Source organism: Plectropomus leopardus, chromosome 9 (assembly GCF_026936395.1).
Source record: "Plectropomus leopardus strain MGB_pleo_1.0 chromosome 9, ASM2693639v1, whole genome shotgun sequence".
NCBI classification, from domain to species: Eukaryota; Metazoa; Chordata; class Actinopteri; order Perciformes; family Serranidae; genus Plectropomus; species Plectropomus leopardus.
In genome coordinates this window covers 6,951,745-6,975,000 of record NC_142184.1, presented here as the reverse complement: position 1 = coordinate 6,975,000, position 23,256 = coordinate 6,951,745, and the positions used below count along the sequence as shown (strand labels likewise).

General features: G+C 40.0%; 3 protein-coding genes across 4 annotated transcripts in view; 1 reads left to right on the top strand and 2 right to left on the bottom strand.

Moving 5' to 3' along the window:
- The window catches only part of LOC148188669 (uncharacterized), a 17,883-nt gene extending 16,847 nt beyond the window's left edge, over positions 1–1,036 (bottom strand). Inside the window, exon 1 of the mRNA XM_088081838.1 lies at positions 942–1,036. The gene's annotated coding sequence lies outside the window, so the exon portion shown is untranslated. The remainder of the gene's footprint in view (positions 1–941) is intronic.
- ptpn22 (protein tyrosine phosphatase non-receptor type 22) overlaps positions 1–11,565 on the top strand; it is a 22,269-nt gene extending 10,704 nt beyond the window's left edge. For both annotated transcript variants that reach the window (XM_042491705.2, XM_042491706.2), the window contains exons 13-27: positions 951–1,500; positions 1,588–1,674; positions 2,748–2,837; positions 3,565–3,636; positions 3,741–3,877; positions 4,668–4,695; positions 4,951–5,055; positions 5,185–5,250; positions 5,353–5,486; positions 6,530–6,557; positions 7,024–7,086; positions 7,353–7,456; positions 9,650–9,677; positions 9,769–9,852; positions 9,936–11,565. In XM_042491705.2, coding sequence (XP_042347639.2) covers positions 951–1,500; positions 1,588–1,674; positions 2,748–2,837; positions 3,565–3,636; positions 3,741–3,877; positions 4,668–4,695; positions 4,951–5,055; positions 5,185–5,250; positions 5,353–5,486; positions 6,530–6,557; positions 7,024–7,086; positions 7,353–7,456; positions 9,650–9,677; positions 9,769–9,852; positions 9,936–9,997 — 1,638 coding nt within the window. In that variant the 3' untranslated portion in view covers positions 9,998–11,565. The remainder of the gene's footprint in view (positions 1–950; positions 1,501–1,587; positions 1,675–2,747; positions 2,838–3,564; positions 3,637–3,740; positions 3,878–4,667; positions 4,696–4,950; positions 5,056–5,184; positions 5,251–5,352; positions 5,487–6,529; positions 6,558–7,023; positions 7,087–7,352; positions 7,457–9,649; positions 9,678–9,768; positions 9,853–9,935) is intronic.
- Positions 11,503–23,256, bottom strand: rsbn1 (round spermatid basic protein 1). The gene is made up of 7 exons (XM_042492132.2): positions 22,619–23,256; positions 20,759–21,426; positions 17,506–17,643; positions 17,003–17,145; positions 16,715–16,882; positions 15,727–15,835; positions 11,503–15,617 (listed from the first exon to the last, which is right to left on the bottom strand). Exons 1-7 carry the CDS (start codon positions 23,187–23,189, stop codon positions 15,087–15,089), a joined length of 2,328 nt encoding a protein of 775 aa, XP_042348066.2. The 5' UTR covers positions 23,190–23,256; the 3' UTR covers positions 11,503–15,086.

Genomic DNA, 23,256 nt, shown 5'->3' with positions numbered 1-23,256 from the left:
GTAGTTTACAACATCTATCTGAAAGCTTTAGACACTTAACAAATTAAGATTTCCGCACATGGCTTTACTTAAATTTTAAAATGCAGGACTTTCACTTCTAACAGAGTATTTTTACAGTGTTACATCAATACTTCTACTTTAGTGAATTATCTGAATACCTTCTCCACCACTGATATTTACAAGCTGTATACTATTGGACACACCAAGACACTAAAAGTTAGCCAAAATTCATATATAATGCACTGTTTTTTGTTATTGTACATTTTCTTTTTTTGTTTCCTTTTGTTGCTTTTCTTTATTTTGTTTGTAAGATTTTTATAGTCATAATACAAATGCTGTTACAACAGATAGAAAATACCTTGGTTTCCTGTGTTTAGTATTTTTTGTTTTACTTTATTAAAAAAAGAAAAGAAAAGAAAAAAAAGATTGTTATGCAATATAAACCTTTAACTTGATTTGATTTTTTTTACTTTTGGCATTTTAAATCTTTCATATATATGCGGCCTCTCTGCTGGGAGGCTTAAAGCTAATTAATATTAAGATTTTAGTCCTTAAAGCACCAGTGACTCATGAATGAAGCAAATCACAGAGAAGTAAGAGGAAAGTATTAAAAACAAAGGGCTGAAATTGGATTTATGATCCATCTGAGACCCAGTAAAGGGAGTAAAAACTACCACAAAAACTACACATAGTACACATGTTGCTCCCTACACTACACTCTACATGTTTAGATGTGAATTATCATCGACACTGCGTCAGTGAGGTGATTGCTTTATCTGAAGCTAAACACTTAGTAGTTCAGCTGTGAGGCGCCTCTGTATTCACATGCTGGTTTAAATTGCACACGCCATGATAATAAAAGTTGGGCAAAATTTGAATTTGCTGAGCAATAATGCATTTACATGTTAAGTCTTCATTTGTAAAAAGCTGTTGTGACTCACCCGCTTTAGGTGACAATGGTCCCGCCGGCGATCACGCCCGACACTGAAAGCGAGCTCTCTGACCTCAGTGACGATTTGGATTTGCTGCCACAACTCCAGAACCTGCTGGACGAGGAGAGGGAGGTTTTAGCACAGCGCCACACCCCCTCACCTTTTGCTTCACAAAATCACATTGCCATAAAAGCCAAGGACATGCAGAGGGACCAACAACAATGGCACCTACTCCAAACCCTCCCTGAGGCTCTGGCCCCCACCTGGGACCTGCAGGAGGGACCCAGGACCTCACCCACCCAACTGCACACCAGCCAGCGAGGCCCCGCAGTAGAGGAGAGGATACAGGACAGAGATGCCGTATCGTCGCTCAACCCTCCAGCTTCACCAGCTATGGCAGCAGCCATTTGTCTGATGGTGGAAGATCCCTACTTTGACACCCCGCCAGCAGAGGAGGCGCCAACGGACTCCAGTGAAGACGCCAAAAAATGGGCAGTTAGCCCCGCCGTCAGCACGCCCTCGCTGCGCCTGAACGACCACACTCTGGAGCTTAACTCTCCTGCCTCAGGTAAACATGGTCATATTTGTGCATGCACAGAGACGACAGGTAACATAATTTTGCAGATATTTGCATTAAATGATGTGCATTTTGTAGGTACTGTTGAAGCTGATAGAGATGAGGAGTTACCTCCTCCCCTACCTCAACGAACTCCTGAATCTTATGTTCTGGCTGTGGATGCAGGTTGGTGTTGTTAGTGTAGATAATCCGGTAAATAAACCATTAGTTATAATGAGCTGAGGCCGAAATTTACCGTGCTTCCAATTATTTTTTTAAATTTATTTTTAATTTTTAAAATAATTTCATTATGACAAGAAAATTAGCTTTGTTATCTCCAGATAATGCCTAATTTTTTCAAGAAAAAAAGCTTTGTTATTTTGCAATAACATATGGATAGTTAGATGGATGTATGGATAACAATGGATAAACAATCCATTATCCTTAGAAAACAAAAGCTTGTTTTCTTTTGTTGTCTCAAAATATTTGTGAATTATTTCGTTATGGAGAAAACAAGTTTTGTTATCTTGTGATAACAGAATAATCAACCTGTTATTACGAGAAAACAAAAGGTTGTTTTACTTTGTTATCCTGAGAAAATGAGCTTTGTTATCTCGAGATAAGGAGGTAAACAAGCTTTGTTTTCTCTTGATTACGAGAAAATCAACCAGTTATCACGAGAAAACAAAGTGTTGTTTGATTTTGCTTTTGTGGAAGAAATCGAGCTTTGATGTCTCAAAATATCAAGATGTTCACAAAAAGGTCATTTTCCGTTATTACGCTACTAATAATCTTTATCAAAGATCAGTGGTGCTGTGCCAGTATGCATAAACTGCTTCTTTAACAACTGTAGCAACTGACTTGTACCCATCACTGATGTTATTGAGCGCATCAGATGGTAATGAAGTGGTAACGTGATCAATAATCAGTTGCTACCGTTGTCAAGATGCCATCTATACTGGCATGACACACTGAAACACTCCTCGAGATCAGAAATAAAACAACCTTTTGTTTTTTTCTTGTTTTCTTGAGATCTTCTTGTTCTCAGCTTCCACGCTGTGAGGCTTTCTGTGAGCATGTTTGTCATTTCCTTTGATTATTGCATGAATTCCTATTTCACAGGTTCTGATCATCCAGTTATACTGTATTCAAAGAAGCAAGCGCTTAAGGCTTTCCTGTCTTTTAACATTGCTTTATATCCTGGACTTTAGAGTATATTTATCTTAGATATCTTAACATGACATGCTTTTGTGTGTCAGAGCACCCAGATCCCTGCGAAAGGTTAATGGTTATCATTCCACCGAATGCTGCTGCTGAGGCTGTCAGGGAGCTGGGAGGCGAGAAATACAGTAAGTGGAAAATATCTGAAACTTTTAACGTTTTTCTTTCAGTGCCACACCTAAAGGTTCTTTATATTCACAGCATTAATATAGCAGCGAACCATTATTATGAGTTTGTAATAAAAAGCGTCTTGAGCAGGGAGTGAAGTCACGCTATCTGTTGTTATCTGAGCTTCTCTGTGGTTTGTTGTGTTAAATCAGTCTGTCTGCGTGTGCGTGTTAGTGCAAGTGTGTATGCGTCTAGCTGCTGGAAATCTTGAGTCCTGAAATCTGAATTTCAGGACTCTGATTATGCTTTTGCATAGTTGAAACTATGTCAATATGAGGAGTCAAGGCATTACATGCTGATATATTCTGTTCATATTTAAGAGTTAATGTTAATAATTATCTGATCTGCACAGACTTTTACTTGAAAAATGAAAAATCTGAGTTTTGCAACTGTTTTAATGTGTTACATATCTGTATATAGGGAATTTATTGTTATTCAAATACTCTAGTTTCCTTTTTCCTTAAAATGACAAATATGGATTTTTTTTGAAGGAGTACTTTGATTGTAAGGATAAAAAAAAATAGAGGTAAGAAAAACATCTCAAGTTTAGGTTAGACTTGTGTGTACCCGTACAACCCATTTTGCAATTATTGTTAAATTAGAAGCGACTTTTATATGTTGAAATGCTGGCAACATTGAGTCGTATAACTATAACAAACTACGATGCTTTTTTTTCGCTATTCCCAGGTAACCCCCCCTCACCTGCCCCCCCACTTCCAGAGAGAACCCCAGAGTCCTTCGAGCTGGCCGTTGATGAAGGTCACTTTATAACACCATGAATCACAATCATTTCAACAATAAACAAAAAAATCTGATTTTACTTAAAAATGTAACCATGAAATGAATTTCTCTTTACCTTACAGCTCCTGTGGAGCAGAGGTCAGAGGTCACGCCGGCAGTGAACCTGAACAGGATAGGAAAGTCTTCAGAGTGGTTCGGTGACTCGAAGCCGGCAGCTGCTGCACCTCAGAGTGAGACGAGTCCATGGATGAGGAGTAAGGTACGGACGAAGTCTCTGCTGGCTGACGTGTGACTTCCTGTGCCACAAAATTTGAAAAATAAAATAGAAACATGAATGAAGTATTTTCACATTAACTGCACACATAATGAATTCAGCATCTGTTTGACAAACACTTCTCTGGTCCATTTAGGATGATGTACATTTGTCAGCTAGACCATAAATGATAAAGTGGTAGCTCGAATTAAAGGACATGTAAAAGTCTTTAACCCTTTAACACCTGCACTGACATCAGTTGTGTAGCATTTAGATGCCTTTCCAGAGCATTTTAACCTCTGAAACCTGAGAACATTCGTTTAATATCTTTCAAAAACACAGGAAAAAACATAACGAGCAATTAAACAAAAGAAATGTCCGGCAAACTGGGGGGAAAAAGTAAAAGGGGAAGGTGTTATCTGAAATGTATCTGCGGGGGGATATATATATCATAATTAAATATTGAAATTCATGTTACAAAAAATAAAAACATTATTTTTTTGCACTTTCTTGAGGTTATCCCCCCCCCCCTGTTTTTGTGCTCATTTTCTGGTATTTTCTTGTAATTTCTTGCTAATTTTTGGGCCATTTATTGTTATGTTGCTTGCAGCCCTCTTCCCATGTTTTTTAAAATTTATTTTTAACAGAAATCAAGCCGATTTGCTCAGGTTTTAAAGGGTTAAGTATCCTGAATTTTACACTGAAATGAAAGGGTTTCTGAAATGACTCGTGTCAGACAATGAGAGCACTTAAAGCAGGAGATCTGTAACCAAAACATACTGTTTTTTTCTTGCAGAGTCTCAAAGTAAAAATGAACGTCACTGGTGAGATATTTATACCATATATACCATATAATGCTCAGGGCTAAATTACGTGCTGCTGGCTAATTAAACCAGCTGACAATGTAAAAAATAAATTAAAATTAAATTAAATTTTAATTAAAAATGCACTGTTGTAACATTACCAGGTTATGTACCTTTATAATAAGAAATTCAAGATGTCGCTTGAGCTGCCAGTTGTTATGAAATGTGTGTGTGGTACTTTTAATAGTATTTTCTATTTTCTATTAATATCTCCAGTACCAGTAACACACCCTGAACCTACATCAAATACAACATCAAAGCTCCACCCTCACTGTCCACCTCTGGAGCCGCCGCCACCGCCGCCGCCGCTGCCGCCTCAAAGTAAGAGCAACACACTGAACGACAGCATTACGATCAAATATCATAACATCAACACCCACACACAAAACGATGAGTGATTTTTTTGTTATTGACTAAGAAATTAACATTTGATTATCTTCGGTTGTGCAGCGGAAGAGAGCCTGACTCCTCCGCTTCCTGACAGGACCCCAGAGTCCTTCATCCTCACAGACCAGAGTGAGCTCATCACTGCCTCCTTACAGCACACACACACTTTGACTCACGCTGCAGTGCTTGTTGTCTAACTGAAGCCCCGTTTTGTTTGACTACAATTTTCAGTTCATGAGAAAACCGCCCTTTGCCCGCCGCCCGTAGAGACGACGCGGCCCTGGCCGAGGGTCGGCTTCTCGTCTGAATGGGACGGCACCGCTCAGCCAAAGAAGTTCCTCGATGTTGTCATGAACAGGAGCAAGGTGTGGACTTTTAAAAAGTCACAAACTGAGGGCTGCAGTATGTTACAGCCAATAGGCACAAAAAAGTTTGGCCTTTCACATTTCTGCAAACCACAGAGCTGGATGATGCAGCAGATATGTTGAAACTTTGTTTCAACAGTGCTGTTGTTAAAGTGCGGTTAGGTTTGTGTACAAAAAACACATGGTTATTGTTGAGGAAGGATCATGTTTTGGCTGAAAATGACTTGTTTTGGGAGATTTCCAACAGGAAAAGCAGCAATGTCTCAGTGGCACTATCCTCCTATTTAAAAAAAAAACATGTTTCATGCTGACAGCTTGTGAGTAAATACCCATATCTGGAGCCTAAAAAGCCACTAGAAACACGCTGACAAATTGCTAAAAAAAAACCAAACACAAAACGCCCATGTTTGGAGCCTAAAATTCGTGGGAAACAAGGCGTCAAGTCATCAAAAAAATTGCCCCTTTTGAGCCAAAAAACACACTCAAAATCAGCAAAAGGTCACCAAAAACACGCTTGTTTGGAGCCTAAAAAGTTGCTGAAAAGAGACCAACAGCTTGCTAATATTCACCCAAGTCTGGAGCCTTAAAAACCACTGGAAACACAGACAGATTGCTAAATAACACCCACGTCTGGAGCCTCAAACGTAATGGGAAACAAAACGACGGATCACCAAAAAAAAACAAAACCTTTTTGAGCCGAAATATTCACTTGAAATGGTAAAAGGTCTCTAAAAACACAGTTACTTGTAGCCTTTAAAGTCACTGAAAACACGCCAACAGATTGCTAAAAAACACCTAAATCAGGGGCCTACATGAATCCTTTTAGAAATGTTATATGTACTAAATGTGCAAATACAACATGGCTTTATGGCTTACAGAAATGTACAGTGCCAATCTCCTCTTCTGGAGATTGGGCAGGTTTGAACACAAAGACAAACACTCGCTGACTCATTTTCTGATGCCGTGCTCAGTGCTTTTCCATTACGTGGTCAACATGAGTTTCCAGGTGTTAGGGCATTAACATGATTTTTTTTCCCTCTCAGAGCGTTCGAGCTAAAAGTTCTAAACAAGGTAAGATATTTTATTTTATGAGTAAAGACTCCCTTCTCTTTCCTTTTTTATTCTAATCTGGCAATTAAAGAATAAGGCTAGTAATTTTATTTATTTTTCATGTAGACTATACACAATATCTCCCATGAAAAGACCAAAACAAACAAACATACTAGTCCATCTGCATTCTGTCCAATATGTACCTTTGATTTTGTGGTGAACTGTCCCTTTAGTCAGTTTAGGTGACAGGCTAATGATTTTTGCTGACAGTAATCCACCAGTTTATCACTTAATCCATGATTGTATTGTGTTCTTAGTTGAGTACAACAGCCTGCAGGTTTAAGTATTTAGCAGTACCTATCTTCACCACTGGGAGGCATCCTTTTAAACAAGAGATGAAAGCTTGATTGGTAAAATGTGTTGTTCATGATTATTTTAAAGATTATACTATTAGAAGAGATAGTTGATTTCTGTGTTTGTGCTGCAGAGCCCCTCACAGCAGGTTGGCGGCCTGCTTCACATCCTGTGGTCGTGGATGGAGCAGGAAGTGGTGAGTTGCCTCAGACATTAGGGGCTGCACACGACCTCTTTCACACGTAATGGTATTATTAGACACGTATTTTCTCGTGATTAAATATGTTTGAAGCCATGTCACATAAAACAATGTTCAGCCACACGTCTGAGGCTGTGGTGGTTCCTAGTGAGACTAAATAACACTGATAATCAGCCTTATATAACAACCACATGGAGGTTGTCATGAGTGCAATTTGTAATGCAACAAATAATAAAATTTCCTTTCGGTGTTTGTGTTATTAGCACCAGTGGAGCAGCATGATGTGAACCGCAGACCCTCCCTGAACGCTGTGACACCAGGAAACAAAGCAGAGAAAAGCAGCGAGAAGGGCATGTCTCGAACAAGGGTAACACAAGAGATAACACAACACAATAAAGCTACAGCTGGAAACTTTAATGAAAACAACTTTTTTTCATATTTGTTCAAACTGTCACTACATCCACACGATAGTGCACGAGACAGTCTGAAAAAACATGTTCTTCTGCCTCCTTATACTGCTACTAATGGCATTTGCAACAATTTACTACAGCTGTTGGAAACAACAAATCAGGAGTCTTTATCGCATCCCAAACTTTTCTCCGAGTGATGACAAGTGCTGAGTTTTGGCTCGACTATTTGTAAGCACCGCCACGATGGGCTGTGTGTAAGGCCTGCTTATTATCATCTCAAAATCGTCACACACCGCCGCTTTTGCAAGCTTTCCCTGTGAGACCCTGACGCCAAAAGCCACCTTTGGTGTCCCCATGATGTCCCCATGATGTCCCGGACAGCTGGACGCTTCAGCTCAGAAAGCAGCCGACCAAAACTGTTTCCGGTATTACTAATAAGGTATATAATAATCGTTTTAACGATTCAGAATCGATTCAAAAATCCTAAACATCGATTATAGACTATATTTACTAAATACAGTTTATACTATATTTATTAAATATATTACTTAATATAGTCTATTCTTACCCCTCGAAAATGTTTATCGCTTAGAAAAGTCTTAATAATTTTGAGACCGTTTGTCGGATCGCCTTACTTTTTTGGCTGTGCCGATGCATCGTAGCTCTTTCAGAGGCCTCAGTATCCAGCCTGGGAATTCTGGTGTTTTTACGGGACCTTTTTCGATAAATCCATGATGATAGATCCGATATTAGGTGTCTTCCGTCCGTATTTTATCCCCATTTCGATGATAAAAGTCGGTTAGCACCGATGCTAAACGCCATATTGGTTTCCCATGGTTCCTCTGGAGAGGTCAGAGGTTTGTTTTGGTTTTGTCCACCAATCGGAAGACGAGCCGACGCTTCGTATCCGCTTACGTATGTTATACGTCATCTGGAGCAAACTGCACTGTGATTGGCCAAATCCTACTGTAACTATCACTTTGTGTTATTGGTACCGCCTCCTGCATTAGAATAAACTCTGGTAGCCCTATAATAATAATAATAATAATAACAATAATAATAATAATAATAATAATAATAATAATAATAATAATAATAATAATAATAATAATGAGACAAGGGTAAATCATGAGACAGTGTAACAAGCAGCAGCGCTTCATATGATGTAAACTCTACATGACGACTCGGGATGAGAACGTGTTGATAGGTCACCGAAACAGCTCAATGTGATGCTCATTAATCATAATCAGACATGATGCACTAACTGTCCCAGTTAAGTCCCATTCAGACACAACGTAAGCTGCACCGTCCCAGGGTTCAGTGAGCACAGAGCAGCTGCAGTAATTTAAATTTTAAGTATACATTAGTATTAGTTGCTAATAGTCAGTTTTTCAAAACTTAAGCTCATTTTTCTAAACTTAAGCTCATTAAAAAATATCTGCGTTCAACTATGGGGCATCTCAGTGGTCTTGCTGTCATCAGCTTCAGTGCAGATGAAGCTATGACCTAAATAACGACCTTGAAGCCAGGAAATGCAGACGTGCCTCTGCAGAGCCTCCCACAACTGCTGGGAAATGGCCGTGCTATAGTTCTCCTGTAGTGGAAGTTTTGTGACTTTTCCTCGGTTATATAGAAGCTATGGCATACTTCTGCTTTTCCTATTATTTATTTATATTTATTTTAATTACACTAAGGGCATGAAAATGGCCAGCTGGGGGCCTGGTCACAATTGTTCTCATTTTACAGCTGAACAGTACCGTTAAATATGTTTCAGAAAACATTTGAGGTGAGAAATAGAAAATGCAGTCACAGCATCTTGATTCGTATTTTATCAGTGCTGTCTGACAGTCTGACCGCAGGTCACCAGCAGTGACCTGCGGTCAGTGACAGTTGACAGTTGCGTCAGAGACTCCTTGGCTCTGATTGGTTGTTTTCCTCACATGCATTAATGCCATAAGAGCACAAAGAGAGGGCAGAGGAATATGATTTTTTTTCTGCAGATTATCTGTTTCATGTATGATTGTGAGGTCAGTTTCAGCAAATATGACAAAGTTATTTATCAGAAAGTTACCAACTACAGCTTGAAAGAGTTAAAAGTAAAAAATTTGAACTGTAGATAACTAAATTCTGTTTTTGTTTCTTTTGTCCAGAGTCTGTTTTTTAGACACAAGCAAAAACGTAAGTGATGCTAATTAAAATTGTAGCTCAATAAATGCACTGATGTTTATAAGAAAAGTAAAACTAACATGTCTAAAACTCACATACACAGCTAAAACTGCCCCTCCGCCTCCTCCTGCTCAATCTGAAACACCACCTCCTCCGTATAGTGCTGCATCTTCAATCTTCAAATTTGGTAGGCCTCCATCTATGTCAGTGTGCAAACATATTATGCAGAATTACATCTGATTTTTATAACACCATCATCATCTTCTACAGGATTTGGGAACCGTTTTGGAAAGCCAAAAGGCCCCAGGAGTTATCCAGAGACCTGGGTTTGAAAAACGGACCTGCTCTTTTAATGATGAATCAACAAAATGCATCGCCAAAGGACTTTGACAGTATCCTTGAAGATACGGTGGAGGACCACATACAGTGGACCTGAAAAGCACTGAAGGCCGCTCTGTGTCCTGCACAGCACAGTAACGCCCACAGCAGAGAACTGGGAGTGCCTTGATTACAGCTCTGATGCACTTCATGAAGTATATCAGCTCAGGTTGATTTTAATTATTGATCAGTGCCTCATTGAACAGCACAGACAGTCACTTGGACCAATGACTTGAATGTTTAATCAAAAGCTCAGCCTCTAGAATAATTAGCTTGAAGAGGTGGGCAGTCTGCGGTGAGAAGACGTACACTTCTTGTTTAAATGCTTAAAGCAACGCTGTAAAAGGAATACTTTACCCACAAAATGATCATTTGTGTATCAGTTGAATTTGTGAAAAAAGCAGTTTTTTCTTGCATGCCTCCACAGTGAACAAAGAATCCAAAAACTACGGAAATTCTTGATGAATTGAAGTCACAGGGGTCCACCTCAAAAAACAGCAAAACCATATCAAAACATCAGTTTACAAACTCTCAAAAAACTCAGAATAATCCAAGTCTTTTTTTTTTCTATTTGTATGGTCAGTAAATACCCCAAACAGACAGATTCATCTGACTGCTCTCTTCAGAACCAGACTCCATTCACAAAAACACTAATTTTACCTCACTGTGAGCACAGGAGCTGCCAGTCTGCCGCTGCCTCGATTGGCAGTTTGCTTGTGTTATTGTGTGACTTGGGTGAATCTGAACTAACCCCTTAAACACTAAAGTCACACAACAACACAAACAGAATAACTGATCGAGTCAGCAGTAGACCAGAAGCTCCCGTGTTCAGCGAGTTAAAATCACTGTTTTTGTTAATGGAGTCTGGCTCTGAGGAGAGCATGGGTAAGTTTCATTTCAGTTCAGTTTTAAATACTATTTCAGTGACGATGCATGTGTATGACAGTTACTAAGAATGGGACTGGATAAATGAGACTTTGATTACATTACATAAGTTGTTTAAGAATTTGTGATATTTGTTCTGATATAGTTTTTGCTCCATTTTATAAAGAATTTCTCAGTTTCTCAGTCTTCGATCACCATGGAGGCATGCAAGAAAAACAAAATTTCCTCACAATTTCAGTAAAACACACGGTGAGTTGGTGATATACAAATGATTATTTTGTGGGTGAAGTAAAAGTTACCTGCGTGTGAGTTTATGCTTTTGGCGTGAAATGAGGAAACGGGTATAATGTGCATTTAGTTCATCAGCACATCATTTTTTTGTTAAAAAGACGACAAACTAAACATCAAGAGTATCGTGTGCGTCATCAAGTTTAGTGTGTCTACCTTAATTCAAACATTTATCTGTAGTTTTTAAATGAATTTTATCATCTTATAAAAGGATTATCGACATCTTACAAAAGATATCAAGGTAAAGAGAATGTGATGTATATTGAATATGCATAAGATGCAACTGTAAATTTGAAATGTGTTTAAACTGGTTGCACACAAAATTATTTATTAAAAAATATAGAAAGTCTATGCATTCTCAGTTTTTTTTCTCTACTTAATCATATTGGTACCAGATCTCTACTGCCTACAACTTATCACCCAGGAAACTGACAAAAAATGATTAAAAATGTCTCAGTACAAACATTAACAACAGCAATCACGACAAACATGACAAAAAGGCTAATCTGACAGCTTTTTAGCTGTCAGCTTATTCCTATGCTGAGCAAGTAAGTCAGAACTCTATGACAGCCATATTTCTCACAAACATAATGTCCTTTTTGCTTCCTGAATAAAGCATGTTTGACACTATAATGCAGGGATGTCCTGATCAGATCTGAAACATGAGTTTTGGGCCTGATCAACACAGTTTTAGATCGATCTGTATGAGTTGTTTTTAGCACGTGCCCTGCCTGATCCTTTTTTCGTCCACCAGCACACGTGTTGTAAACTGAGAGCACAGTTTGTGGCTGATATTCTGGTTTTATTGTAATGTTGCAACTTCAATGAGTAGAAATTATTTTTTTCACATTCAATTTGAGCTGCTACAAATTTTTAAGAATTGAAAATTCAAACAAAAACAACTGTTGTACTTACTGGATATGAGAGCTATTTCTGAGTACATATGTCACTGTGTTGACTTGGTAATTTTATGAAAAAATAACTAAAAATGCTGCACTGCTGCACTTACTAAAATAAAACAAAAACCCTTAGGAAGTGTTTGGATGCAGACATTGCAGAGCTAAACTGTCAAGCATAAACATTGAATTGATTTTAATAATTTTAAAGTACTTGAAGTGTGCTTTGTGCAGCTTTATTATCCAGGTAAATAAAAGTATCGCATTGGGAATCGGTATCAAGCAGATACTTAATATCAAATGACTCAGATCAGGGGCAAAAAAACCCTGATCGGGACATCCCCACAATGATGTAGTTACTGTTTCTTCCAGGTGACGTGCAAATGTAGAAAAAAAACAAAAAAAAGGCTCATTTGAGCTCTATGGCTGCTTGGCCAATCCTCAATTTATCATCCTACCCATCAATAAATAAACCTCACGGTTTCAAAAGAGGCTGAACGTATACAGTACAAGGCACAAAGATGGATTCGGCGGCAGAGAAAAGACATTATCACATCATCACTTCATTTATAGAAGACTACAGAACGAAGGCCTCGGCGAGGTTCAGATGAACACCAACTGCGGTGCTCTGATCTGAAACTCTGTTGACCGTGTTATTTTAGGACTCATCGTTTTGAAATCAAGGTGAAAGTCACCTACATCTGCCATATTGCAGAACACAGTTATGGATAATTTTCCAGGAGACTTCGTTATTTCAGAAATTGCTGTAACTATAAGAAAAAAAACAGGCGTTTGCAGAATAAATTCACACAATAACACTCACACACAACCACATTAACCCTCTCTAACGGTGCCCTCATCACACAAATGACATCATCAGCTAAAAATAAATGTGATAGTGAATTTAAATCAAGTGAAAAATGACCCAAGTGCACCAACAGCGTTCACATATTCCCAGCAGAGACAAAAAACATATTTACATACCAAGTTCTGAAGACAAAATCCACACCTGAAGAAAAGATTCACACAATTATTGCTAAGTGCAATAGCTGTTAATTGTTTTGTCATTTAAGGGCGCTCCTTTAATTATTCAATAATAATCTTTAATATTCATCACTGGTTTTAAACCTGTGTTAATATGTTTAGCTCCATCTTAAGAAAATAAATAAAATATCAAAAAACAGTATCAACAGTAAGAAAAAAAGGGCACTGTATCAAATGCTTTTTAAATAAAGAACTGCGCAAATAGCAACTTATAAAGCTGACACAGAAAGTGTTAAGTGCTTGTAGTTCACTTGGTGATTTTTAAAGGAGCTGCATGTAACATTCAGAGCATATCTGTGAGTCAGAGTCCAGCAGCACTGCTGCCGCTGGCTGTGAGCTGTTTGGCCGAGGAGGTTCAAAAGAGGAGAAGTCACAGTTTCAAATGACATCAGACCGTTGGAGTACAACACATACGCAGTCCAATCTGGACTGCAGCTGCTGAGAGGCTCAATTGCCGGCACATTATCATTAAACGAGAAAGTCCATAAATAAATACTTTATATATCAAAATGTTCTATTGTATATCAGCCACCATCAATGAGTGTGCCAAAAAGTTTTGTCGAGCGCACCTAAGGAGGCTAAAAAGAGCACACGCAAAGAGCACCTGAGCCGTCTGCTGTAAACCTCCGACATCGCAGCCTCAGTTGCATTGCGCATGTGTTATACCCATAGACTGCATATAAAGAAAGACAACATGAAAGCTCCCCAAAACTGTGGCTTTTCAATCTCTATCGCCCCCTGGTGTCTGACTGCAGTATAGGTCATATACCCCACACTGCCACATTAATGAATAGTCATAGGTCAAACTAAAAACTCAAAGTACACGCCAAATAAATTTTTCCCAAAGATGATTTCTGTCACTGAAGGTTGTTCTCGTCACCCTGATGTTTGTTCACGAGTTTGTTTTTATGATAAGATCGGTTTTAATGATACAAAAGTAGGATTGATAGCTGTGACAGCTAATCTGTGCGCTTGCATTCAATGGGGCTGCTCACGATTGGTCGGATGGGCGTTTGGGCCGGGACAGCATTATCAGTGGTAACAGCCATGTGAGCGCAGTGCAAAGCACACACAGGAACTCACGAGCCGCCAGACCGTCTACCTCGACAAAGAGCAGAGAAGCTCAGATCACAACACGCAGAGAAAGCGCGACTTCATTTTTTGCTAATTCCTCCACTAACTCTTTACCTAGCAAATAGTAGTTTGCTGCTTTATTTATGCTCTGAATGTCATATCCAGGTCCTTTAAGTCTCAACCTAATGGAAATGTAGCCTATTCAATTAAAAAAGTCATTTTTTAGTTTCTTATGTTTACGGTCTCTAACAAACCCAGAACATCAAATATCCTAAGCTTCCGATTCATATGGCAAAGCTGTACAGACACCTGACAATATCCTCAATGCGTGAAATTGAGGAAATCACCTGCGTAACATTAGTCTAGATGCCTCTGTCACTGAAATGAATAAAAGGATAATGTCAGTATCATGCTTCCAGAGTAATCTTATATTATGTACATAAACAATCATCCACCTGCCACAGACTTCCATCTCTCAAGAAATCGTTCTGTCAGAAAAAGAAACAGCGGAGCCTTGAACATAAATCAAGTATGTGTCTCTTACAGTAAGGTTGGCAACTCATATTGTCAGTCTAAAAATGATACTTTCTTCACATGATACACACTTTTTAAATGAGACAGGAGAGAGTTCCAGTTTTAGATGCTATCAATAAAAAAAAGAACAAAATGTGTGCCATTAAGTCACTTTTGCCAGAAAAACATACAATGTGAACATTTTTTGTCATTTTTAAAGATAAAAAAAGATAATTTAAAGGCTTCCTGATTGACACAGATGTCAGTTTTTAGTCTACAATTCCTTTAAATAAGCTCCTCCCGAAGTGGGCAGAGAGAGAGAGATTTTGGGGGTAAAGAAAGGTCATTTAGGGAACTCTGATGTGTGGCTGAGAGACTTTGGAAGGCTGGGCTCTTTAGTACATCCGGAGTGGACTGCTCCCAAGGACAGGTGGGGATCCTGGTATCTTGGTGGCAGGTGAGCAGATTTGGTGGGCTGTGGGGGGGCCGGCTGAGGCTCCTGAGGAGGCGTTGCAGGCCTCTGAAACTCTGGTTCTTCGGTTTTGGCTACGCCACCCTGGATGTTGTCTCCCTGTGGTCGTGCACACGGGGTGACGGTGGCGTCCGGTCTGGCAGGAGAGGAGAAAGAGAATCGGCCTGAGGTGGGGCTGAGATCACTGGGACGCTGCTCCTCCTCCTTGTCCTTCCCCTCTGGGTGGTACTGTTTGAGGCGGATGTGCCAGGCCAGGCTGCAGACTGCGGACACCGTCTTAAACTGGTGGATGACGTTCCTCGGGATGAAGTAAATGTCGTCGTCACAGAGCTGGACACGGACGTAGCGGATGCCCTCTCTCCTCAGCTGGTTGAGTTTGGCGTCGTCGACCCACTGGACACACTGCATCCAGACACGCATACTTTAATATTACGTTTTTACTAGTATACCTGTACCATGACAAAAAAGACCTGTGATATGACACTCATCCTGATGGATTATGGATTCTGACCTGAGACACGGGGGGCTCGTACAGATCCAGCTGCAGCCTCTGAACAACTTCATTGAAGTCCCCAGCCTGGAAGCACACTACGTCTTTGGTTATCCGAGGTCGATTACTCCTGTAACAGATTACAGGATATTGACAGTCGTACTTGAGGCAGATGATCTGTGAAAACTAGAATTACCACCATGCGGTCGTTTGCCTCCATTAAGTCAAGTTGCAGTTACAGTTTGCATCGATTTCTGTCCTGACTCATATGTAGCCAAGACAGCAGATAACGCTTCAAATATTGATGCTTGCTGGGAAGAAGTTTCAAATTCTGAAACACGGATGCTTCACACACAACTTCCTCCCCGACAGCACAGCAGATCTATACAATCAGCACAGTTTCAAGGAGATTAATGTCGCCAAATTAGTATCTTGACTACAACATCAATATGTCAAAGTGAAGGTAACTTTGGCCTTTTGGTCATCACTTCTTCATTATCTCCTATTACACATTTGTGTCAAATTTTGTCCTAATTAGCGTACAAGTTCTGGCAAAAAACATACTTTGTGAGGTGTGAGGTGTGACGTTTAACCACCAAAATACACTCAGTTAATCCTTGAAACAAAGTGGACATTTGTGCTACATTTGAAGAAATTCCCTCTGAACTGAGCTTAAATATTGACAGACAGACAACCCAAAAACACAATGCCTCCATCCACAGCTGTTACTGGCATTGAAAGCTTATAACACACAGACAAGCTACTACCCCTCATCACATATTATGTGATTCCAAGCATTTTTGTCATTTGAAACAGGTTTTCTCGCGCATGCGACCAAACCAGGTGCCCTCAGCTCAGGGACAGAGCATTTTCAAAGGAGAAAAAAGGACTCTAACACACTGATCATTTTACAGCCTTTAATAATGTAAAGATTAATGTGTCAACACCCCTGTGTCTTCATCAGAGTTTATTACCACTTGCGAACATTTTATCAAAGCATATCACTCACCATTCTCCAAAGTGCACCGCCTTCAGGACCCCCACAGCAGCAGTGCTCTGCCAGTCAAAACTCTGGCCTACGTGGTCAGCGTGGGCCTTGGTCCGGTCCTCAAACAGAACCTCTCGGGGCTCACTGGCCCTCGGCAGGTAGTGCAGATTTTTTATCTCATTCATGGACCTGCATAAAAAGATGTGAGAAGACGAAGAAAGGAAAAGAAGACAAGTATTCAGTCAGCACAATCATTTTTCTACTATATGGATCTGTGCTTATATATTGCCTCTGCAGCTGAGTTGTTACCTGCGTCTTTTGAAAGGTGACTTGGGCATGTCAGCAGTGGGAACCATTTGTTCTCCCGGTCGCACCCACATGATGGGCCCGTCGTCACTCTGAGAGCGGCAGTCCAGCTTGAGACTGGAGAGGCTTCCCCACGGTAGAGTCATCTGTGGTGACGCACACACACAGACATTCACACACACACGTTAAAACCAGTAAAACATTTAGCATTTGTTCCTGAAACATACTGGCTTATGCTAGAATCTCTGGAGCTGTAATATTAAAATCAGACAGTGTGCAATGTAACTGACGACAAACTGAATTGAGCAGATTTTGTGGTATGGCATGGTGCAATGTCTGGGGGGGCACTGCTATCGGAGAGTGTAGGTGTACTTGGTCTGAAACTGTTTTTGGGTGGTGCTGTTTCTAAAGTGGCATTCACATGAATGTCAAGACCCTTGGTTTCCAAACAGATTGCATTGTAACAAGATGATCAACGTTATTCAAGTGTCAGTGATTTTAATGACCTTGAGAAAGGGAGACTCCTCCAGCATGTCGAGAAACTCTGGGAAATAGTCTCCAACTTCCTCATCCACAGCTCCCACCAAGCTGATCTGTCTCATGGGTCCGGACCGGTACGTTCCTGAACAGTAAGTCCGGCTTACCTAAGACAGGAGGAACAAGTTATGTCATTCAATGTGACATTTAATAATTCAATTCAATTTTATTTATAAAGCCCATTATCACAAAACACAGTTTGCCTCAGAGGGCTTTACAGCGTACGATATCCCAAAAAAACCTGTAACAGGAAAAAAATGGAAGAAACCTCGGGAAAAGCGGCTGAGGAGGGATCCCTTTTCCAGGACGGACAGACGTGCAATAGATGTCATAAATAACAATTAACTTACAATAATGACAAAAAAGAAAGAGAAAGAGAGAGGGGGAGAGATGCACAGCAATAATGGTAACAACAGCATGTCATATTCCTATAGTGATAGGTGTAAAATTACTAAATGCACTCTATGACAGCATGTGATGCTACGTGCAAATATTGTGGGTGTTGACAAGAGTCCCATGCGTATATCACTACACACTTACTGTATACAGCATAAGCCATATACTAATTGTCTCGGCATACTCTTTTTCCTGCTGGTGTACAAAAAGATGCATCTACAAGATATGATTACTAATGATGTACTGAAACTCCCTCGCTCCCTTGGTGTTGTCATTAACGTTCTACATTTAGTAAAACAGAATTACTGCTCCGAGGAAGCAACATCGAATTTACAATATTACTTTTGTCCGACATAATCCTTTAAGCTAGATGTAGAATTTACACACCACAGGGGAGTTGCTGTGACGAAGCTGCAGCAGCACATCATGCCTTTTTACGGATCCATTTTACCCTGAAAATCCATACACAGCCACACTGTTGGATTCCTTACATGCTTATGAGTGTGTCTGAGAGATAAGCTGCAGACCACAGCCTTTAAGCTCCATACTTCTATATGTAGAATTCTTTTTTACAAATGAACTTGCAGCTACCAAAGTGTAGGTAACTGCATAGAAAATACACCCGACTGTAATCACTAATGCAAAAGGTTCCATACCTGCCCTACGCAAAATTATTGCAGACAGGACACGGGGGCTTCCCATTATTATTCAATGCTTATAAACAAATCTGACTATAAGTTCACCACAGTGTTGAAGTTACAGTGGCTTTTGAAGAAGATGAGTGGGATAAAATCATTTGGATTACCAGGTTTGGACTGGATTGACAGGTTTTGAGAGGCATGGGAAAAAGGGTAATACAATTCAAAAATTTCCATCGATTTAACCTCAAATTCTTGCAACTTTTTTGCTATATTTTTCTATTTTCTTGACTCGATGGCCCCTTCTGCTGAAGCTCAACTTTTCTATGATAGAGAAGCACCTATCAACATTGGAAAAAGTTGTGTGGGGTTTGGACTGAATGCAGCAGACCTCAAGAGGATGAGGAGGTCGAAAAGAGGGAGGAGAGCCAGCATCAGGGCGAGGCTGACCTGACCTGGACCAGGGGCTTTTCCTCTACCAAGCCTTCATCTGGCTAATGTCCGGTCACAGAAGAATACAGTGGACGATGTGATTGAGACTCACTGACCCCTAACATCCCAGATAAAGCTATTGCACTGGATAGACCGACCTTGTTGGGAGCCTTAAGGACACAAGACTCTGATGCAAATGAAAAAATGCACTGCAGGATTTGAATGATGCCATCAGCAGCAACATGCCCAAAGAACGAGATGGAATTTTCATAGTAGCTGCTGATTTTTATCAACTCATCCTTGAACTCCATAGATGCAGCAGGATCAAGGACAGATGAAGTTTCGTTTTTTAAATTTTGTTTTAAAAAGTTGTTATGCTTTAAGTCATCGAAAAATTATGCAAAAGGGAACATGAATCTGTGTAATGTTATTAATCTGATCTGTGAACACTGCAGTTATTATGATGCTGTCTTTCCAAAGGCCTGTTTTATGTTCACCACTGACCTGGTAAAGTGCACAAGATACAATAAAGCATGTTAGTGCAATCATGTTGCTCTCAAAGCATCAATTTATTCTCTCGACTCGCCAGTGGTTAAATTACCAAACTGGGTCTACTCATAAACAAAAAACTGCATAAACAGAAAACTGCTGAGCTCTCTGTGTCCTCTGCAGATCAGACATCACACATGAAGACATCCTACCTCCAGCACAGATTTTAACCCTTTGAACTCAAGTTGGTGTGATTTCTTTCAAAAAATGTGGAAAAAGGCAACCAGAAACTAGATAAGAAATGTTCCAAAAATTCCAAGAAATTAAATGGATTTAGAAAATTATTTTAAGAAAGATAGGAAAAACTATATTTATATTTATTTTAAAATTATGTTACAAAATTATTAGAATTTTCAAGCACTTTTTCCAGGTCATTTTATATTTTTTTTAACTTTCTTTTTCATTTTTCCCCCCCACTAATTTTAAGATAATTTACTTGTTTTTTTTCCACCACTAATTTCCAGGTAATTTTACTTTTTATGAATTTCTTGCCAGTCTTTGGGTCAGTTCTTCTTTTGTTGCTCATTGCCTTTTTCCCATGTGTTAGAAAGAAAAGTTTTGGTTTCAAGGGGTTACAACAGAACAACTACGTAAACTACTGGGTGTCAAATGTGTTGTGCATGAACTGTAACTGGAACTTAATTTTATTTAAATGCACTGTTGACACAACTGCTAATTGCTTTTACATACGCTATTTCAGACACAATCACGATCAATTAGTTGACTGACCAAAACTTTGATAGTAACAATTCTGATAACCGATTCACCAATTTAAGTCTTTCAAAGCAAAAACTACCAAAAGTTCTCCTGCTCCAACATCGCAAATGTGAACATTTTGGGGTTTTTCTTCGATTTCTGAGATGATAAATTGAATCTTTTTTTGTTTCTGACTGCTGGTTGGACAGTTACAAATAACATAAATAACATAAATATTATCTTGGGCATTTTTCACCATTTCTGACATTTTATAGACAAAACACCTAATTAAAAGATGATAGATGTATTGATAATGAAAATAGTTTTTAGTTGCAAGAAAATTAATAAATAAATAAATAAATAAAAAATCTTGCTGATTGAGCTGATCAAGAAAAACACTAAATGTCCTCTGCTCCCATCAGAAGCTATGAGCTATGACTTTGTGAAAATGCAGATGTTGAGCGCATTGCCAAAATCTCTGTGAAAACCAGGAAGTTAACTTTTTACATACCTGAGAGTGAAAGTTGGCAATCGTGGTGGTCTCAATGTCTTTCTTTCCCAGTATCTCCATTTTGACCGGCGTGTTGGGGAAGTTGAAGGCAAAGTAGTCCAGGAAGTCCGGTAGGAAGGCGGCTGCGCGGTGCACCACTGCCAAAGCGTACCTGGCTGCACCTCTGGGCTTCTCGGCAAAAGCCAACTCCAGAAACTCCTGAGCAAAGCACTCCATCTCAGCCGGGCTGAGACAAGCTAACTCATCAGCGTATGCGTGCAGAACTGACCCCCCACCATTGGCTTGCTTTTCCTCGTGCATGAAGCGTCCGTACCAGGTACCCGTCTGCAGGCAGGAGCTGCGGATATAGTGGTCTTGGTGGGAGAGGAAGGAGACGTGTCCGAGTTTGAGAGCGTGGAGGTAGGGCTGGTGGTTGTCGACAGTGTCTCTGGCGGGCTGCCGACTGCTTTCGTGTTTCACTGTGTCTGGAAGAGACGGATCAGGACGAACGGGCAGAGGAAGATCTGTGCCGAACCCCGAACACACAGTCTGAACCGCCTTGTTATGCATGTACCGGACCTTTTTGGCGCTATGCTCCTCCTCCCGGTGCTTCTTCTTCTTCTTTTTCTTCTTCAGGAGATATTCCTCCAGTGTTAGAGACTTCACATTCTCATCGTGGGGCCTTGGCTCTACAGATGCAGGAAAAAAGTAAAAGTCAGAGTGGCAGGGTGTGTGTATTTTGCTCTGTGACCCTGTTAAACACTACGTGTGATTATTTTCTGAACAATGCATAACAGTTAGGGGCCGAAATATTATCAGCCTGACTAATTATTTGGGGCCAATATTTGACATTTTGCCAATTATCTGTATCTGCTTTTTATTTTAATGATCGCCAATAAAATTAATTAATTATAAAAAGTGCATAGAAAGTGTCAGCATTGGAGGAACTTTTACTTTGTAAAACCTCAGGGAGCTATTTTGATTTTTGATTTAAATTTTCACTTGATTTTATTAAAAAAAAAAGTTTCTGGGAACTTTCAGTTTATGATGTTGAAAGTTTCAGTTTGATTAAACATTTGCCTATGGCATTTAAATAAAGTTTTTAAATAAAGAATTTGCTATATTCCAAATTTTAAATATTGACAGAAATATTCAATTTTTTATTGCAAATGCATATTGGTTCCAGACGTTGGTTATCAGTCTCATCAACTACTAATAATTGGTATCAGCCCTAAAAAAAAACCCATTATCGGCTGACCCCTAATTACAGTTGTGACTTATTATGGCATGCTGGCCACCAACACTCACGACATTATCGTATATATATCTACACACACACACACACACACACACACACACACACACACACTGAGTTCTCTATAATGGCACCATTGTGTACAGTGTCCCTCTTCCTTAAGGGAGCAGGTAAAAGTTACTGAATTCTGCTACAACCAAAACAGCATTTTAAATACTGTTATTATAATACATATTGACCCCCCAATCATAAAACAAAACACAAATGTGTTCAAAATGGAAGAATTTGCTATGAAAACTATGACAACCCCTGTTCCAAGATTTTTGTTTCAATATGCTCCACAATGGTCATTTTAACCGTTAAAATTTCCTCTGAGGGGAACTTCCCCAGCAGCGTGAGTTGCACAAGGTGTGTACATTAAAATGCCCCCACTATGTTAAACAGGTGATGACGGCCCTGTGTGTCAGTACTGAACCACACAGAATAACAACTGTAAATCTGTTGCAACTAGTCAAAGAGTTATGTTGTCACCACTTTGAGAAAATCTAAAAAAAAATATCTGTATTTAATTCCATTTTCTAAATAAGACACCCCCTTTCTTATATGCACAAAACAATAAAACTCACCTTTCTTTTTCTTCAGCTCGCCGTGTTTCACATTGGCCTCGGTATTTTCCTTCTTGAGCTTCAGTTTCAGCTCTTTATCCCGGTGCTTTTCCTTGAAATCCTGGGGCTTGGCCTTGACCATTTTGAGCGGCGTGAAAGTGAAGAGCGCAGGTGGCTCCTGATGGGGCACCGCTCGCTTCTTCTGCAGCTGCTCCGACACCTTCCTCCCCGGGGGAGGAGGAGGGAGAGCCGGCTGCTGCAGGCTCTTCGTACCGTTGGAGAAACCGTGACGGTGGTGGTGGTGGTGGTGGTGGCTGTGCAGGACATGTTTGTCTGCGCTGAACTTGTGCGGTTTGGGGTTTTGCTGCAGCTGGTGCGGCTGGTGGCTCCGGTGCTCGGAGTGTTGGTGGTGGTTGTGGTGATGATGGAGCTTCACTTTCTTCGCCTCTTTCTCGGACTTCTCCCGTTTGTCAGCCGGCGGCGACAGCTCCTTCCTCTTCTTCTTCTTCCTCTCTCTGATGAGTCTGTCCAGGCTGTCCCTCACCTTCTCCTCTTCTACTTTGGCACGGAGCAAGTCGACTTGAGCTGCCATCTTTGCACGTACAGTTCATTTAAAGGACTCGGGCTTCCAACCGCGCACGCGCCCGAAGAACTGTAGT

Coding starts and splice junctions, on each gene's coding strand:
- rsbn1 (XM_042492132.2), bottom strand. CDS start 23,189: ATGGCAGCTCAAGTCGACTTGCTCCGTGCCAAAGTAGAAGAGGAGAAG. Junction 17,644..20,758: donor TTGCCAACTTTCACTCTCAG/GTATGTAAAAAG, acceptor CTCCTGTCTTAG/GTAAGCCGGACTTACTGTTC. Junction 17,146..17,505: donor AGGAGTCTCCCTTTCTCAAG/GTCATTAAAATC, acceptor GCGTCACCACAG/ATGACTCTACCGTGGGGAAG.